This window comes from Urocampus carinirostris, chromosome 2, assembly GCF_059441175.1.
Source record: "Urocampus carinirostris isolate Australia breed hairy pipefish chromosome 2, RoL_Ucar_1.0, whole genome shotgun sequence".
NCBI lineage: Eukaryota > Metazoa > Chordata > Actinopteri > Syngnathiformes > Syngnathidae > Urocampus > Urocampus carinirostris.
The window spans coordinates 41,977,066-41,997,810 of NC_142350.1; the positions used below are offsets into that span (position 1 = coordinate 41,977,066).

The 20,745-nt window shown below is 38.6% G+C and overlaps 1 protein-coding gene across 5 annotated transcripts in view; it reads right to left on the reverse strand.

The window, feature by feature from the left end:
* atad2 (ATPase family AAA domain containing 2) overlaps nt 1–8,103 on the reverse strand; it is a 35,049-nt gene extending 26,946 nt beyond the window's left edge. The window contains exons 1-5 of one of the 5 annotated variants that reach the window (XM_088326530.1): nt 8,016–8,103; nt 7,706–7,913; nt 2,346–2,467; nt 301–352; nt 2–195 (exon numbers count right to left, since the gene is read on the reverse strand). In XM_088326530.1, coding sequence (XP_088182656.1) covers nt 2–195; nt 301–352; nt 2,346–2,467; nt 7,706–7,897 — 560 coding nt within the window. In that variant the 5' untranslated portion in view covers nt 7,898–7,913; nt 8,016–8,103. Of the gene's footprint in view, nt 1; nt 227–296; nt 353–2,345; nt 2,468–7,705; nt 7,914–8,015 lie in introns of those variants that run through there. The other 4 variants (XM_088326531.1, XM_088326533.1, XM_088326534.1 and 1 more) reach the window with 4 other exon arrangements.
* Nucleotides 8,104–20,745: the final 12,642 nt, after the last annotated feature.

Genomic DNA, 20,745 nt, shown 5'->3' on the forward strand with positions numbered 1-20,745 from the left:
CTTGGTAATCAGGCGATTATAGAGGACGGATTTATTCCGGGAATTAAATTTGTATCGGGTGACTCTGGAACTCCTCCGTAAACAGTGTTCCTCGTCTTCAGGATTGCTTATTTCAACACGGCTTCTTTTAGGAGTAGAGGTCCCTTCTATCTTGTCTGGAACATCTTGAACATTAACATAAACCAGGTTGTTGACCTGGGAGAGCATGCCCTCCTAAAACACATGCCTGATAAACTGTTGTATGAAGAAAACAAACAAAAACAATGAGGTAATACACGACTTCTGCCAAAACGTACCCACTTGCAGTTTATCACAGGATAAATTTTCTTCTTTCGGTAGCCTGGAGGATCTCCTAAATACATAGAATAGATGTATGAATGCACTTAACAGCCACAACCACGGTTAATGTTAGTTACTGTTCTTGGATTATTTAAAACGGATGGTTAGTAGTTCTTTTATATTCAACCCACTCAGTAAAACTATTTATATATTTATTTATTTAAAAAAGAAACCGAAAGATTTTTTTCAAATCAAACGTTTGTTTTATTCCGAGTTCAAAATCTTCGTTCGGTTTGTATATTTCGGAATTTCGGTCCGTTTGGCAATTTGCATACTCGGCAGGTGATCATAAGCCTGCATCGCATAACACCGTGCTTCCGGATATTTTCCAAGGTAGATGCACAGAGAACACAAGAAAAATGGAAGTGGTTAGGAATCGAGCCAAAACGTCAGCCCCAGAAGAAATATTCAAAAGAAGCTAACAAAATTTATGACAATACAAAACGTAAACGTACATTAAAAGCAGAGCAGCACGGCGGAGCAGTGGTTAGCGCTTGTGCGGCACAGTTCCTGTCATGGGAACCTGTCGTGGGTTCAAATCCAGCTCCAGAATTCCTGTGCGGAGTTTGTATGTTCTCCCCGTGCTTGCGTGGGTTTCCTCCGGGCACTCCGGTTTCCTCCCACGTTCCAAAAACATGCATTTCAGGTGAATTGGCCGGTCCAAATTGTTCCTAGGTGTGAATGAGCGAATGAGTTGTCTGACTCTGTGTGCCCTGCGACTGTCTGGCAACCAGTTCAGGGTGTCCCACTGCCCGGAGATGGCTGGGATGGGCTCCAGCCCCCCCGCGACCCTAATGAGGATAAGCGGTACGGCTAATGAGATGAGATGAGACATTAAAAGCATGGTGGAGGGAGTAGTTCACGTGGCTTGTAGCAGACGACACAACGCAAACATTGCATGAATGAAGATGAGTAAATACAGGTACATACTGATGGCAGATGGAAAACAGCGATGTCATGTACAGTAATCCCTCGGTTATCGCGGTTAATGGGGACCAAAACCACCCGCGAAAAGTGAAAATCCGTGAAGTAGCGACGCCCCTTCAAAAATTCTTAAAAAAAATATATGTATATATATTTTTTTTTTAAATTTTATTTAATTATTATTTTTTAGACCTGCTAATCGTGGAACCACGAAGTAGCGACGCCCCTTCAAAAATGCTTAAAAAAATAAATAAAAATAAAATAATAATGATTATTATTATTTTATTAATAATAATCATTATTATTTTATTTTATTATTATTATTATTATATTTTGGACCCGCGAAGCTCTGAACCCGCGAACGTGGAACCGCGAAGTAGCGTGATCCCACTGTACATGCAATGAATGTTATAAGTAGATTTATAATAAACTTAATTTTAAAGTGTTATTCTGTTATATATTCTGATTATCAATCCCTAGTACTTTGCAACAAGGATTTTTTGCGATTAGTCGTCTTATTGTGTTTCAAGTTGTGAAAAATGGGGCATGCAACTTTGTGGCTGGGCAGGCAACTTTTCAGAGTTGTCCGATAACTTTTTGTCATGAGTTTCAGACACTGGTACAAGTTTATTTGTAAACTGAAATAACGTAGCGAAACGAACAAATTAGAAGAAGGTACGTCCATCAAAGCAGGAATGTTTAAGGAGGATTCCTATTTATCTGCATCATCGTGTGTTTTCAAGTAAAATTTTACATGGTTGGATTTTCTGCAAGAAATGAAAAACTTTATATAACCATGATAAAGAGGAAACACTTAAAGTATCTATATATATTAATTGAAAAACACAAAGTGTCCTGTTTTGTCCTACAAAAAACTCTTCATTCATAAAACATCTTTCAAAAAACACCAGGGGATCCTATGCAGCACTAAAAAAAAGAACTGCTTATACCCAACCTTGCTTATATCTAGAAAGTTTCATATTAAGATGAAAGGTTTTGGGTTGACTTAAGCGCAAAACAACATCTTCCTCCGGTATCAATTAAAAAAAAAAAATCATGGTAGACAGTATTTTATCTCTCACCTTGTGGCGTAGCCTCCAGGCTTTGGTACCATATCACTAAAGGAGACTTCTAGTTGGACTCGTTGACTTCTGGTCTTTGGAAAGTCGTGGAGACAGCTTCCAGAGTGCGGCTTACCATTTCCCTAGTAGTCACAAAATAGGTTTAGCAAAGGGGTCGGGAACCTTTTAGACTCAAGAAAACATAAACACACACACACACACACATATACCCGGTATATATATTCACAAAGAGCCAGATGAGTGAAAAAAAATCAAAACCTTAAAAATTGGAATCAACAATTCAAAACTGCATTTTGTGTTTACTTGGGCTGTCTCTGGTTGATTTTATAATTGATGTGGTGATCTGAAACCTTAGTGAGTGGTAAATATGCAAAAAAACCCTGAAATCAGGAAGGGGACAAATCATTTTTCATGGCAATGTACACAGTATGTCTGAATTTACTCACCGCAATGCTCTATCCTAATTTGGATTATATGAAATTTATGTGGGCTCTCCAGCTAATATCATAACTAATAATCACTCAGAGAAACTTAAATGCTTTATTTAATTTCGGCTTTCCCAAATGTGACCTTTGTTTTTGACACATTCAATGTAAAAGGATCTTTATAGATTTTGGAACTCCGTTACTCGCTGCCGCCATCTTCTCCTAGTTTAAAGTAATGATTGCAGCCTTAGTCAGCTCATTTCATGATGAGCGTTCAAATACATGCACTTCTTAGACACACTTAAATAAACGCTTTTTTTTTTTTTTTCATTTTTGGGGGGATTGGATTGCCGTTTGGACTCTACTAGAAGCAGACCTTACCTTCACCATTTTCTAATACACTGACAAAAAAAACCTGCGAGGATGAGCATGGCGTCACTCTCCAGCACTCCCTCAGAACCATTCCTCAAACCTAATGTGTTGCACCCCGAACAGCTCTGACAAAAGATAATGGCAGATGTGTCCAGGGGAAAATAAGGCATATGAGCTATTTGAACTCAGTTGGACAGTGTTAACACATACTTAAGATTAATTATTTTTCTTTCAAATCTTTAAGGTCACCATCAACGAAGCACCGAACCTTTAAACTTAGGGGTTAGAAATAACCATCTACATGTGAGGTATTTTGACCATCGAATATCCACGCCTTTGAGTTATAACTTTGTCATTCCACTCAAAATGTTCAGGGGGACCTTATCTACCTGTAGATATATACTTTTTTATGTCCTCCATAGTGTGTTATTTTCTATGCTTTTTCTTTCATAACTTATCAAAACCATCAAAAAGACAAAATATTTAAAAATTCCTCCTAAGGGTTATTATATAAGGCTAAATGATTAAACTGTACATTATAGGTTTCTTTTTGGCCAAATATATGTCTGGCCCCAACAGTTCTGCAAAGAGTAAGATTAAGGCAGATAGGCGCAGAGGAAAATAAAGCATAGGGGCTCTTTTAACTCAGTTTGGTATTGTTAACACATAATTGAGAAAAAATATTGAACTTTCAAATTGTTAAGGACCCCTCAACGCACTGAACTTTTGAGGTCATCATTTAAATTGTTTCAAAAATGAGTACCTTTTTGGGTGGCACAATGGCTTTTCAAAGTTGTACCAGATAATTGCACTTGTATACAATTATAATTACGAGATTTAAATTTCTTCTGTAACAGAGTAACCCCTTCTATATTTCTCTAATATGTATTTCCTTCATCACCCTAAACAAGCGGGCAAAACTGTGAAAATATATGTCTTGTGACTTATTCGGGTTGTAAATGTTTTACAGCAACTAAATATATAATAAAAACAAATCAAATTAATTCCCCAAATCTCTAATGACCATAAAGAACAGTACTTTATATGAAGCGTTTTTGGTCATATATGTCTGTATCAACTCATTACTGCAATGTTCTTTGGCAATTTAGAGTATATGCCATCTATACAGGGTCTCTAGCTTATATCATTGCTAACAATCACTCAAAGAAACTGAAAACTTTTTTGTATTTCAATATATTTTGGGGACATCCCAAATACAAAAACCTTTTTTGATACATTTAAAGTAGTTTTCTGGAATTGGGAACTTTGTTACTCTGTGCCTCCATCTCCTGACCAAAGAGTCATGAACCCAGCCTCAGCTCATTCATTATGCGCGGGCAAATACGTGCATTTCTAAGAAACGCTTGGAATTGTTTTTCTAATTGTAGGGTGGGGGGCTGTTATTGTTTGGACAAAAAGAGCAGACTTTCTTATTTTCACAATTTTCACGCGACACTTAGAAAAACAAAAACACGCGGAAAAGAACATGACGTCACTCTCGAGCACTCTCCCCAGCCCCCATTCCTTAAACCCACTGTGTCCCGCCCTAAACAGCTCTGACAAAAGTAAGGTAAAAGCAGAAAGCCGCAGTGTAAAATAAAGCATCATGGCTCTTTGAACTCATCTGGGCATTGTTAACACATACTTCAGAGAAAATACTTACTGTTCAATTTATTAAGGACACCTCTTAAGAAGCACCGAAACTCTAAACTTTTGGTTTCTAAATAAATGTATCTACGCTCGAGGTATTTTGACTATAAAATGTCCATGGCATTGCAGTGTTATAACTTTGTCATTCCACTCAAAATGTTCAGGGGAGCTTTAGTTATGCGTAGATGAATGCAGTTTGTATGCACTCCGTGGAGTGTTTTTTTCTATGCTTTTTCTGTGATAACTAGTTAAAAAGACAAAATTTGTAATACCTCCCAAGGTTTAAATAAGGCAAAATGAATAAACTGTACATGATATTAAGTTTTTTTAATCAGTTTATGGACATTCTGTTGTGTCTATACCATACTACTGCAAAACCTTTTCACAAAATGGATAAGGTATTTCTACAAAAAAACTGTATGGTGCCAAAAATGCACTGATATAAATTAGGTAACAATTTCAGGGGATTCCCATTTAATGGTGCTTATTTAGCACATGGTGCTGAATTCCTTGATTATCTCTTAACTCCTATTTAACTGTCATTCTAACTGCCAGTTTTACTGACTTTGCAAGATTTTGCCTTTCTAAAGTGACAAAGCCTCCTGCAGCAGGTTGTCCAAATGAAAACAAAAGGGATGACTGTATCAGACATAGCAAGACAAGTTTATTGTTACAAATTTGTGTTTTCAAGAATATTGGATCTTTACAAAACCACAAACTCATTCAAGTTGGCCAAGAAGGCTGATCGTCCACGGAAGACAAATAAATGTAAGAAAGAACAGATTACAGCTGAGAATGTCAATGTGTAATTGTTTCCACAATGCTGATGGAATTGCTCACCCGTTCAAGCTGAACATGGTTAAGATATGTCTCGCAATACAGTGTCTCGCTGTTTGAGAGCATTTGGAATGAAGGCACACACTGCAGTGACCAAATCTCTCATCGGCAAAAATAATCAAAAAGCAAGACTATCTTTGCTGAGGAGCTCGTTGTTTGGGCATAGGAGACTGGTCCAGGGTTCACTTCAGTGATGAAAGCAAATTTAATATTTTTGGGTCTGATGGGAAGCCTTATTTTCGGGACAATGGGAGAAATACTAAACCTTAAGTGTGTAAAATGGTCAGTGGAAGGTGGAGGAGGAATTGTCGTGGTATGGGAATGTTTACAGCAGCAGGAGTAGGGAGTCTTGTACAGTTAAATGGCCGAATGAATGCAAATGGGTATCAGATCCTTTTTCAACACCACATGGTTCCGTACTTGCCTTCATCACCAAAACAGCCTGCAGTCTTCACGCAGTACAATTCCCATGCCACACACCAAAATGGGTACAGAATTTACTTGTAGGTAAAAACATTGAATTAATGGAATTATGTCAACCCAAAAGAGAACCTCTGGGAAGTCCTTGGTCAAATAGTTATGGTCAAAAACAATCACAATAACCTAACTGGGGAGGAGACTGGAAGAAAAATGGACCAAAATCTCTCCAGAGCCATGTGAGAGACTAGTGCTGACCTGTGGCCACATATGTGGAGAAGTAATTCACAGAAGAGGTCTGTACATTTCTTCCTAATTGCTGACTGTTGTAACCCTCAGATTTTTCTTTTCCATGCCAATGTCATTGCTGCTCTCTAATTTTGATCAGTGTTTTCTGAATTTTTGGGGGCGAAATGCCTTTAGTCATATTGTGGGGAAATAAGTGTTGTAAGTACCATGATATAAACACAATAAAATGCCATTCAACGGTGGATTGAAGATGGTACTTATTCAATTCATTATAGGTTGTTTTCATATGTTTATCCCCAATGCATGTCTGTACTCATCACTGCAATGCTCTTTGCTAATTTGGATTGTATGCTATTTATGTGGGGTCTTTAACAATCACTCCAAGAAGCTTAATTTCTTAAACTTTCACAATTAGAACGTTACCTCTCTTTTTTTGTATTTCAATCTTTGTTCTCTAGTTCTGCCATACTTAACACATTGTGCAGAGGTCTGGGGCAATAATTACCAAAGTTCACTACAGCCCCTTTTTATCCTCCAAAAACGTGCAATTAGAGCTATACACGGGGTAGGATAGCGAGATCATACTAATATTTTATTCCTGCAGTCCAAATTATTAAAATTTGATGATTTAGGAAATTTTTTCACTGCACAACTGCTATTTAAGGTCAACAAAAACATAGTGCCAGAAAACATCTATGAAGCATTAATTCGGAAAGAAGGAAATTATAACTTAAGGAGCTGTAGTGAATTAATGATCCCAAAGGTGAGAACCACCAGGAAAAGTATGTGTGTGTCTGTATGTGGAGTCAAGCTCTGAACGGTTTGCAAGACGAGATCAAACAATGTCCAACTATTCACTAGTTCAAATTAAATACAAAAACATTCCTGGCAGAATACAGAGATGAAGAAAATCGGGTATGAGTGATACGAGAGATTGGGAATAGTGCGTCTAGAACTATGATTAACTTTGTGTTATTGTTGCTGTTGTTATATCATAACTGTTATTATTAATATTATTACAGTTGTTGTTATATAATTGGTGTGTTTAATAGGGAAGATGAAGGGGTAGGGAATGTGAGCATTTGCTTCTGACTACCCCTTTTCGAACATATGTAATATTATTTTGTTAAGTTATTGGGTTTTTCCGTTTTTATTTTAATGTTCGAATAAAGTTTTCATTCATTCAATGTCTACTTTGATTAATTTCCTAAATAAGCTTTGTTTTTGATACCTTAAATGTTAAATAGTTATAAAAATTATATATCACGTAGATTAGAGTTTTTAGTTAGCAGAGCATCATTTGATTGTAAATAATGCCAGTGACAGTATAGCATAGGAGGCTAACGACACATTTTGGATCTAAATGTGCAAAAAGAGGAAAAGGCAACATACGGTAATTCATTCACTCACTCTCTTGTGTTTAGTAGTGTTCAGGCTAACATCCAAGACGCGCGAGGTTGGTGTGGAGCGGGTCGATCTTCTCAGCGAAGCAGGAACAAGAGACAGGAACTCCGCACTTGTGTCCAACTCCATCGACCTCCTATTTGGAGTTGATGCTGCCGGTTGAACAACAACAGCACCGCTGCTGCGTAGATTGACCATGTCGACCGACCCTTAGCTATAAACGCATTAAAGACGAGAGGCGGTCACTACAGCACTCCAACGTATGTGAAGTAAAACGTCACCAGTATTGAAAAGATACACGCAAATTCGCGCCTACCGACACACATCAGCGTAGCGTTCCCTCTCTGCCCTTGATTTCTGGCGCCACAAACGTCATCAGAGTGGTTGGTTGTGCTATACAAACGAGCTTCCGCTATGAAAAACGGAACGCCGTTTGGGACAAAATTACGGATTGCCTTTCACAGCTGGAACTGAATTTTTTAAAAAAAAAATGCTCATTGCATAACTGATAACTTTACTGGCTGTATTTTATTTCTCCTTCAATGTAGAACTTGTTGAAATTTCACATTGTTTGTTTGATGTTATTGGTGTCAATGGATTTGTTCAAACTGGACGGATCTATTGACACTATCAAAGATGTTACATAACGAAATTGTGAATATGCTTGATTGCTGTTAAGATTGTCGAGAAGGGTTGTTAAAACTTCACATTGTTTGTTTGCTGTTATTAGTGTCAATAAATTTGTTCAAACCAAAAAATGCGTTAGACTATTTTTTTTTTAAATAAATCTACTGTCTTTTCAATGTAAACTAATACAAAATGTATTCACTTGTTAACCTGTTAAACTAGGCTAACTATTTGGAGTCCAGGGTTGGGTACGGTTACTTTAACTGGATTACTTTCAATTACTTTTGGATTACTCCAATACCAAATATGCTAATAAAAGAAAAAAGAAACTAAATATGAATAAAATTACTAAACTTTGTGCTGGCTTGGGGAGTAACGGAATACACGGAACGGCAAAAATGATGTTGGCAAGCTGTTTGGATTTATTTTTATTTTGTTTCTGTCGTATTTTATGTTAATTTTGCCGGAGATCAAAGAGATCAAAGCCAGGAGAGAAAGCTTACCACGTGTTGTGAGTCATAATTTTATTCATATTTAGTTTATTTTGTCGTTTATTAGCATATTTGGTATTGGAGTAATCCAAAAGTAATTGAAAGTATCAAGTTAAAGTAAGGGCAGCACGGCGGCGCAGTGGTTAGCGCTTGGGCGGCACAGTTCATGTCATGGGAACCTGTCGTGGGTTCAAATCCAGCTCCAGACTTCCTGTGCGGAGTTTGTATGTTCTCCCCGTGCTTGCGTGGGTTTCCTCCGGGCACTCCGGTTTCCTCCCACATTCCAAAAACATGCATTTCAGGTGAATTGGCCAGTCCAAATTGTCCCTAGGTGTGAATGAGCGAATGAGTTGTCTGTCCCTGTGTGCCCTGCGATTGGCTGGCAACCAGTTCAGGGTGTCCCCTGCCCACTGCCCGGAGATGGCTGGGATGGGCTCCAGCCCCCCCGCGACCCTAATGAGGATAAGCGGTACGGCTGATGAGATGAGATGAGATGAGAAGTTAAAGAAACCCTACCCAACCCTGTTGGAGTCACAGGCTGCATTTGGTCAAAAAAAATGGTCATGGACGAGGGCCCTATTTTGAAGACGTATACAATATTTTCATGTATGTACATGTTGTATTTCTTTATATGTGTTGTAAATCGATACATTTTTATTAATTCGAAACTCTCACAATTAAAGAATAGTACTATATTATGTCCCTGTTTTAAGCACTTCAATTTATCTAGTTTTGTAGTACAGTATTACTGTAGTCGCATTTCTAGTATTTTTGTAGTATCACTGTCATTTTATTTTTGTAGTATTTTGTAATATTTCCATGGTAGTATTTATTCACCCTATCTGTAGTATCGTGTGGTATGTCCATAGTAAGTTTTAAAGTATATCTAGTGTTTTTAGTATTTCTGTAGTTGTATTGTTGTCATAATATTTCTGCAGTGGCATTTTTGTAGTATTTCTATAGTACTGTAAACATTTGTAGCATTGCTGCAGTTGCATGACTGTAATTACATTGTTGTAATATTTCTGTCATAATATTTGTGTAGTAGCATTTTTGTATAATAGTAATCAATTCAAGTTGTTTATTTGTATAGCCTTTAATCACAAGAAGTTTCAAAGTGCTGCATACTGTATTTTTGTAGAAGTATTTCCATAGTAATATAATATCTCGGTAGTGTTTTTGTAGTTTTTAAATATTAGTATTTGTGTTGTATTTCTTATCTTTTTTGTAATATTACAGTAAATGTATTTGTGTAGTTTTTTGGAATATTTCTTTAGTAGTGTTTTTGTGTAATAGTATTGCTGTACTATTACCTTTTGTAGATTTCTTAAAGTATTTCTTTTAAGAATAGAAGAAAAATAATATTTTAGGTCTCTCTTTTAAATAACTCAATTTGATATTTAGTTCTGTCATAATTTTCTGGTAATTTTGTAGTATTTCTGTAGTAGTATTTTTATTGTACACACAAAGGGACTATGGAGACAAAGTTGGCACCAAAAGGTTTTTTTTATTAGGAGTACTTTATTTACTATTATATATCACAGCTCACAGATCCCTTAACGACCTGTCATCAGGCACCAATGAGGATGAAACTCTGGACAGTGTTTATGGTTCCTGACTTGTTCTTGGGTCGTGGCAAAGTTGGCACCAGTACAGTCTTTGATGTTGTCGGCCCAGTTCTTTTTCGGTTTTCCTCTCCTGCCCCGTTGCACTGTGCCCTGGAAAATAATTTTGTCCAGTCCTGATGATCTTGTGACGTGACATAACAACTGTAGTTTTCATCTGCGCACAACAGTTTTTCGTAGGGTCCAATTTGCCCTTTGATAGTGTTGCGCACTGTTTCGTTCGTCACATAGTCTATGTGTAACCGCGGTGTACTTGTCCCACCAAAGATCCACATTCACGCTGGACTGGATGATGAGGTTTTTATTACAGTTACTACAGATGAAATGAGTCACTTTAGCTTTTCTGCTGTCTTTGATCTCTTTGATCTCGTTAGCAGCTCTCTCTTTAGACTGCCCAACAAAGCATATCAAAAAGCTTTCGTTTCAATTTACTTAAAATACATTTTAGAATATCACAATAAATTTTTACATCCATTTTAACAAGATACTTTTAACAAGAGATCGTATAGGGGATTTTTAACGTTTACAATGAATTCAACATATTTTCCTTTAGTCTGAATTTTAACCAACATCGTCCTTTTTAATATATATGAGAAAATAGAAATAAGAACAATAATGAGTATAAAAACAGGTACAATTTACCTGCAGATGAAATGAGTCACAACATTAGCTTTTCTGCGGGCTTTGATCTCTTTGATCTCTACAAAGGAATTAACATTTTAGTAAAACAGAAACAAAACGAAAATGAATCCAAACAGCTTGACAACATCAATCACATGACTGTGCATGTTGAGAGATTTGTCAGCTGTGGTTATAATGTTTAAAATTAACTTCTTTTGTGGAGCACCAAAAGATGTGTCTTACCGTTAGCAGCTCTCTCTGTAGACTGCCAACAAACCCCGCCTCCCGGTCATATGTCAGAAGCCAAAACCAAACCCCACCCCATACCAGCAGGTGGCACTGTTGGACCCATCACTGCAGGACACTTACCAAAAACTATACACATATTTCAGCAGGAATTTCAATAAAACAAAAGTTATTATTACACCCGTTACATATGTACTGTAGCTGATTCGCTAGAAGTTTCCTGCAGCATCACATCTCAATTGCCTGAATTCTCATTTTGAGCTTTGCTGTGAGAGTCCATGTCTTGAAAGTGTAGAGGAAGATGGAGGTAACCAGGCTTGCATGAGTCTATTCTCTGATTCAATGTAATTTTCTTGTCCATACAGATGTTGAAGTCAGTTAAGTGCAGTTGTTACTTCAACGATCCTTGCCATAATTCCTGGTACTGACCCCTCTACAGCTTCAAGATATTTAAATTTGGTTACAGGTTTTAACTATATTGGTGGTCGATGGTTAAGTTTGTTGTGGTACTGTACTTTGGGGTTGTTGGTCATTACTTTCGTTTTTCTCTGTTGACTAACCCGGTCCTGGAGAGCCGCACGTCCTGCATGTTTTGGAGGTTTCTCTGCCCCGACACAGGTGACGCCGATTTTCAGCTTGTTAGCAGGCGTTGTGAGAGCTTGATAACAATCCAGGTGATTGGAATCGCCCTCATTGGAGCAGAGAAACCTCCAAAACATGCTGGACATGCGGCTCTTCAGGACCGGGTTAGCCACCCCTGGTCCAGATGATTGACCTCCCCGAGTCCCTGTTCTTCTGCTGCCAGTCCGGCAATATTATCAGCAAGAGGTTAGTGACGTTCATGGCCTTCATGTTGGTCCTGGGCTTCGGTCATGATCCTCTCCAGAAAGATATGGAATTAGTTGGAGGGATGATTCAGTCCTGTCTCACATCGACTAGGTTTGAAACAACATTCCAATGGCACCATTGATCAGTACTGCGCTGTAATTCTAACTACAGTACTGTACTCAAATCTAGATCTGCAAGACCTTTTACACATGTAACGGGTGTAATAATAACTTTTGTTTTATTGAAATTCCTGCTGAAATATGTGTATAGTTTTTGGTAAATGCCCTGCAATGATGAGTCCAACAGTGCCATCTGCTGGTATGGGGTGGGGTTTGGTTTTGGCTTCTAACATGTGACCAGGAGGCGGGGTTTGTTGTTAGTCTTACCAGAGAGAACTACAAAGGTAAGACATATCTTTTGGTGCTCCACAAAAGAAGTTAATTTTAAAAATTATAACCCCAGCTGACAAATCTCTCACCATGCATAGTAATGTGATTGATATTGTCAAGCTGTTTAGGTTTATTTTCGTTTTGTTTCTGTTTTACTAAATTATGAATTCCCCTTGTAGAGATCAAAGAGATCAAAGCCAGCAGAAAAAGCTAATGTTGTGACTCATCCATTTGCAGGTAAATTGTACCCATTTTTATACTCATTATTGTTTTATTCCTATTTTCTCATATACATTAAAAAAGGATGATGTTGGTTAAAATTCAGACTAAAGAAAAACATGTTGAATTCATTGTAAACGTTAAAAATCCACTATACGATCTCTCGTTAAAAGTATCTTGTTAAAATGTAAAGATGTAAAAATGTATTGTGATTTTCTAAAATGTATTTTCTGTAAAGTGAAAAGAAAGCTCTTTGATATGCTTTGTTGTTAGTCTTACCAGAGAGAACTACAAAGAGATCAAAGAGATCAAAGCCAGCAGAAAAAGCTAATGTTGTGACTCATCCATTTGCAGAAACTGTAATAATAAAAACCACATCATCCAGTCCAGTGTGAATGTGGATCTTTGGTGGGACACGTACACCGCGGTAACACACAGAATGTCCACAAGGACGTGCTAAATACTTAGAAATCCAAAGCGGCGTAGCAAACTAAGCAAATGCTGAATCATTATTTTTTTTCTCCAAGAAAAGGATTTACACACAAGAATGGGATACAGAATGAACGTACTTTTAAATAAAAATATTATTAATTCTGTTTGTATTGAAACATTTTTAGCAATTAAAACAGAATGAAATACGACAAAACCTTGGTTAGAGTGCAGCAACAAAGGGATTCAAGGGGGAGCTAAGTAAATTAATGAAGTTAAAGCACAAGTCTGTTAAGTGTAACAGAACTAATGGTTAAATTATGAAATAATTGCGGAACAATTTGCAAAAATCTCTTTTGAAAAAATGTTAATCTTATGTTATCCAGTTATGGTGGCATGTCGTCAGGTGATTTTTAATTTCATTTCCAACGCCGCGCCAGAGCACCCCTGTGCCCCAGTTCCTGCCTTTCCCTATATGGGCCCATCCTCAAAACTATAACAGAATAACCTGACCACCAAAGGACCACGGGAAAGGCTCCCGCACTCCTGTCCTGGTGGCGGCTTTTGGTTTTTATCTCGGCGGCGAGGAGAAGGCTCCTTTGCCACGCCCTAACGCCATCCCGTTCCCATTGCTGCAGCCTCCTCCTTTGTTGTTTTGGGACCATTTGGTAGCTGGCCCATGACTGGGCGGTTATTATAGGGTCTGATATGCCTCTTACTGCCCAGGGCCCCAACTGGGGTTTGAACTGGGCACAAGTGTGTCCAATTACCTGACACCTTCGCCCAATTATTCTGAACCCTTTATAAGGACGGTTTGAACATCACCTGTCATTTTCATTTTATTTCCATCGCTATACCAGAGCACTCCTTTGTCCCAGTTCCTGCTTTTCCCCATATGGGTCCATATTTAAAGCCATAACTAACTGATTCTCATTTGTAATACCGATCTGGGAGTTGACAGGACAGAAAAATTAAAAAATAAAGCATTATTGCATACATTAAGAAAACTGTGGAGTATTATTTTGTAAACCATATCACTGCGGCACTTTGGTTGAGTTAGCGTTTTCGCAGTACAGGTTTGAGGTCATGGGTTCAAATCCAGCCACCTGCTTTCCTGTGCAGAGTTTGCATGTTCTTCTTCTGCCAATGCAGGTTTCCTCCGGGCACTATGGCCTCCGCCCACTTTCAAAAAAACATGCATGGAAGGTGAATTGGTGACTAGGTATAAGTGAGCGTATGAATGGTTGTCTGTCTCTATGTGCCCTGCGACGGACTGGCAACCAGCCCACTGCCCAAAAATAGCTGGGATGGGCTCCAGCACCCCCAAATCATGCAGATAAGGTGCAGATAATGGGTGGATGGACATTATATCACATTAAAATTGTGAGTCAAAGTTTCAAGCCTCAAATCATTTTTATTATTATATTAAGACGGGTACCTGTGTCATGGTTGCCGTGGCGCCCAATTGGGCACGCCCGTGTGTGTCACAGTTGCCGTGGTACCTAATTGGCCCCGCCCGTGTGTGTCACGCTTGCCATGGTGCCCAATTGGCCCCGCCCCTGTGGTGCCAGATCCGGCTCGTTGAGAGATTGACTTTCTGTTTATATAAAGCTCAGCGCTCTCTTGCTTCAGGGTCAGCCCATCAAATGAACTTCTGCCCCACAAGACGTGGGTTCTGACTCGGTCCTGTTTTCCTGTGATACCTTCAGTCGAGTATTGTTCCCGTTTATTTTTGTCCTGTTTAATTTCGAGTTCCAGTTTTGTTTCCGTGTATTTTGGTCCTGTTTGTTATTTTCTATAGTTCCCATCTTGTTTCTCCTGGTCTTTATCGATATCCTGATTTGTTTTCAATCCTGTCTGTCCCTTCCTGTCCGGTAGCGACCCCATCTGTCTGATATCAACTCAGGATATGGAATCGGTCTCTTTGGTCTCTGGCTTCCTGTCCTTCCACGCCAGACCGGCTTCCTGACGTAAATGACTCCCCATTTCCCATCAAATAAAAGGCTTGTGTGAGAACGTCACGCGATTGGGTCCTGTATCTGTTTTGGTTCTGACAACCTGTTGTTTTAAAGGGTTCCATTTTCTTTACTGTTGCTTTGCCATGGCCAACATAAAAAATGCTCTCATTGAAAATAAAACGTTTAAATATAATTTAAAAAGATCCTGGCTAATTGTAATCATTAAATCCTGGCTAATTGTAATCATTAAATGTAGTATTTTAATTGACTTGTGTAGTCAAAGCTAGCTTGGAATGTTTTTTTACATCCCTCTGTCTTTATATTTTACTGGTGAAAACATGAACATAATCCAATTTAGAATAGAATAGAAACAAATAGAATCGTCTTTTTGCCATACATATCAACCTTGTGAAACATTGTGTGCAATGAGATTAGACATGGCGCTCCGGGTTGCACATGTAAAAAAGACTTTAAAGAGAAAAATAACGTAGAAGATTGTCGGAATAAATAGGCATAATAAAAGGTAGCGCTCAAAGACTGGCCCAAGTTATAGTGCAATGAATGAATAGTGCATCATAACAATACTGCAATGAATAGTAGTAGAATGAGATTATCAGCTACAAAAATTCCCAAATAAATCACAAGATATATATTTTCACAGTCTTGCGCGCTTACTTGAAGGGGGTGGTCCCCAAACCTCTTCGCCCTTCTTTTAAGGCAGTGGTCGGTAACCACATTGGGGCATGGACCATTACCGTTACCAGGCCGTAGCCTGTGTGCGCATTTTTTGCTTAGATGTTTGTGAATACTCACATTATTTTCATCCCAAAAAAATCCAAAGATTGGGTGCACGTTCTACCAAACGTTTTACGGTATTAAACAATGATTAATCAGTCAACAACTATTGGGAATCGAACCTGGATCTTGTCAGTGAGAGCGCAAAATCCTATTCGCATGCCACTGGGATTGTAAATGCCAAAGGAAAAGGATTCACATTTTTCTCATCATCACACTATTTTTACAGTGTCATGTTGTTCAATGTTGTAATGTAGCATCATGGGAAAGAGTTGAGTCAAAACAATGTGAGAAAACATGGTGTGATGATGCGATAAAATCTAATGCCTTTACCTATGGCATCTGTTTTGAGGGACCTTTAGCGCCTACCAGAGAGCAACAGGTCCAAGAAGTGGTGGCTGTGTGAGAAAGGTCCCTTATACCAACCCAGCAAATTCGTCTGGACTGGGCAGAGAGCAGCCAATGGTTTTCTGAGCTGTGTTGATTAATCTGTGTAATTTAGCAATGGTCATTGCCAACTCCCATGTCAATAAGACGCCTATCTCTCAGGTCACATGTGAGTTAGTGCCAGTGTGGCCAAACTGGCACTATATTTAGTGCAGGAATGTACACAGAGGCCTCATGGAAGGGGATCGTGACAACAAGCAGCATGTGGCACGCTCCTACTAACAGACCGCCCCTTTGGATCGGTCCCACAGCAGCAACACGACAGTCAAGCGGGAGAAAGTTCAAGAAAATATCACGGAGTCTGTTTTTCTGTTGAGGCTTGCTGCAAATTCATCGAAGCACGCTGCAGGAATATGATATAGGAGCAAAAAGGTAAGCCTTGTCATTGAATACATGCAATACTACCTTACAAGGGGTTTGGGAACAAGACACTATCACTACTGTGATACCTCGTTTTACGAGCCTAATTCGTTCCAGGAAAATTTACTGATATAAAATGATTCAAACCAATTGGTTAGTAAAAGAAAAAAAAACATCTACCTGATTCTTAAGAATGCAATAACAAATAGATGCCCCATAAAAATGTAATGATGACCATACGGTACAGTTCAGTATGTCAATTGGTCCCACAATTAAGGTGTTACATTCATATTTATTTAGATCATATTTTAAATTTTAGACCATTTACCACATGGCGGCGCAGTGGTTAGCGCGGGTGTGGCACAGTTCTGAGGTCATGAGATCAAACCTGTGTGGAGTTTGCATGTTCTCCCCGTGCTTGCGTGGGTTTCCTCCGGGGACTTCGGTCTCCTCCCACATTCCAAAAACATGCATGTCAGGTTAATTGGCCGGTCCAAATTGTCCCTAGGTGTGAGTTAGCGAGCAAGTTGTCTGTCCCTGTGTGCCCTGCGACTGGCTGGCAACCAGTTCATGGTGTCCCCTGCCCACTGCCTGAAGATAGCTGTGATGGGCTCTAGCACCCCCACGACCCTAATGAGGATGAGCGGTGCAGATAATTGATGGATGGATGGACCATTTACCATACCTATATTCTTGTTGGAAGCAGTTGTCCGAAAAAACTTCTTGAATTGAATAACAAAATGGAGTGTTTCAACAGTTTTGATGTCATACAATATTCAGACCCTTGTCTTACATGAATGTCTTCCCTGTCCCAGGATACATCAGGAGGTTGATTCCATTTGACACTAAGGCCAGCCAGCTTCTCAAGTGTGCCATTCAAAAAAAGGGAAAGATTCACCGTTCAGAAACTGCTCAATGACACCCTGTACATCACTGGCAGACAATACGTTAACTGCCATAACTTTATGGAAAACTCGGACAATTTTGAGTGCTATAACCCAAAGGCAGAAACTTGGACAGCCAAAGGGAGGCTACCATATAAACTGTTCGACCTTGGCTTACTTGCCCTGACTCAGAGTATTTCACCAAGCTGAGCAAGTAAATTATTACTGTTTTTTATTATTATTGTCCTTTTTTCCTTCTGTTTTGTCATTTATTTATAAAACTTGTTGATTTTGAATTCATTGTAACCTTGTATTTAACAATCAGTGGAAAAAATGTGTAGTAAATTGATTGTATGATTTGATTAATGTGAAAAGTGTTTGGACTGTCAAGAAGACCGGATCAAGATAAGCTCTGGCTTTTTTCCGTCATTCCTTTTTTACCTTCCGTTTTCCCAATTGTTTATCAAAGATATTGACAGGCTTGAGGCATCATGTCTGTCATGCACTTTCTGGACAAATTTAACCATATTACCCTTTATTTATTGTATTAATGTTCACTCTGTTTTGTGCATTCTTACCCAATGCTAAATGTATTGCACCCTAGTCATCCTGAAAGGGGGATTGCCACTTGTGAGGCTCCTTCTCAAGGTATCTTATTTTCCTCGTGCGGAGATTTTGAGTTTTTCCTTGCCCGCATGTCTGTTTAAGATCAGGGGATGGTGTAATTATAACCTGTGCAGTCCTTTGAGACATCTTTTAATTAAGGGCTATACAAATAAATGTGACTTGTGACTTGACTTGATTTTAAATTCGTCATAAACTTTTATTTGATGATTAGTAGAAAATAAATAAAAAACAGATATAACAGGATAACTCATATCATTCTGACTCTATATGCAGGGAAATTTTCAAACAATATTTTCAAAATGTTGCATACACTTCATAAAAAGTGGGAGGTGTAGTGGGAAGGGAGCAGTTTTTATTGTGTAATGTGGCCTATGGGCTGCTTGAAAATGATTGGGAAGCTGAAAATAGCCCCGGGATATAGTCTGGACACCCCTTATCTACATAGTGGCAAATTTGATACCATTAAATTCAACGTGAGTTGATTGAGTGATGCATGTTGAAACATGTCTGATGTTGTTCACAAGCCACATCCTTATTTAGACTGGACATGTTCTTGTAAAAATAAATGCATCCAATTATTTACTGCGGGAAATGTATAATTTTACAACACCAAATTATTTCCTGCAATAAACTTAATCCCTCAATGAAACTAGAGCTTGGGTTTGAGATAGCAAATTTATGTTGTTTTTTGTGCATATTCAAAAAGACATGGGATTTACCTGACTGGGAATTGAATTGAAAGAAAAAAACACAAGTAAGCAAATTTTTAAAGTAGAGGCCCGCTTTTTGATCTAACCATTAGGGGTGGGCAGGTTGATCCAAATATTGATTTTATTGATACCATGCAAGTACTTGGATTGAACTGATACTATGTCCTGGGATTAATACATAGCTACTCCACTAATTTCCTCAAAGCACCACTTCTCTATGCAGAGAGCTCAGCCCTTATCTTTTTTACCCAGCACCCTTTTCCACTCTCCAAGTTTCTGCTTGAGTGCGTGACTGACAGGCACATTTTTGGCAACCCTCCCTACCTGGCCTGCTGCTACATCCTGCCTGCCAGGCAGAAGAGAGGACCAAAACTACGTGACCACCCATATCAAAAGCTAAAAATGACAGAGACAAATATTAATTGCAGCGCAGTGTGGTTTTATCTACAAGTACAGTACAGCACAATGCCACTTGTCATTTGTGTGGTACTGTGGTCTACTACTGTGGCAACACAAAAAATGGACATACATGAAAGCTCACCCTGCAAAAAGCAAGGAGCTGCAATCAAAAATGTACACATTTACTGTTCCTGAACAAAAACGTGTACATCCGTGGTCACTATGCAGACATAGCCAGTGAGAGGCAACGTCCTTTTTTTGCACTGCTGACCTAATTTCAAAATATTTTGCAATGGACGGGACTTCAGTTGTTTTGTTGACTTTGATATACAATATTTGTATTTTTTGTTACATTGCTGCTTTTTCGGTTTGACTCTCTTGGCTTTTGTTCTCACACTTGTAATAGAAATATTTCTATTTTTTTTTATTTTTAAAGTTTGCAATGTAATTAATTAATAAGAATGAAATATTTTTTGTGCCTACAATCTTTATGCTTTGTATATCAAAATTATAAACTAACTCCAGTGGCAAGTGTTCAATTATTCAATGATCATGAAATTTCCAAGCTAAATGAATCAGCTCCTTGTCAAGTTGGTATGCTATTGATAGTACCGTGTATTTACTTTGATTGTATTGATACCAAAATTTCCAGTCTCACTCACCCTTTCTAATTATCACAGGACTTAAATTGACTTCCGACATCAAAATTAAAAATGTATAAATACACAAACGTACTTAGTTATTTTTGCAGAGTCAACGTAAGTGAATCAGATAACATTATAGAAAACAATGTTAGCTGTTCAGTGAATGCAATGTGACTAGCAGTAATTACGTTGGTGTGTAGTTCATTGAAAGTCATAGCGGCAGGTGGTGCATTTGAAGGCCGGTAAGAAATTAAGTGCAGGGGGCAGTGGGAGGAGAGAAAGTGTGTGGGTGCGTCAGGGTTGTCGGAAAACCAAGGTGCGTCGGGGCTATTTTGAGGCACAAACAAGAGGACAACTGTGACACCATGTGAGTCACGAGGGGCTGATGCATCTGAGGAGGGGGAAAACCAGCGTTTGAGGTTTCGCAACAAAGAATTTAAGAGAATGACGAAACTCATCCCAGAGCAGGTGGTGTTGCTTGTGAACAGGGATGGTCACCATGGAGCAGATGTCTCCTCAGCTCACAACATAAAAACAAAAACGAAAACGATAGAATGAATTGAATGAGGGGAGGTCAACTATTGAGCTATCCAAACATCTCGGGCAATCAGACACCTCCATCAACTTAGCACGTGTTTGTTACAGTTTGTGTTTCAGTGGTGTAACCTGCCTTGCTCCAAAATGACCAGATATTGGCTCAACTCAAATCCCAATACAGTATTTCACTTGTGGTTGCGTTCTTTAAAG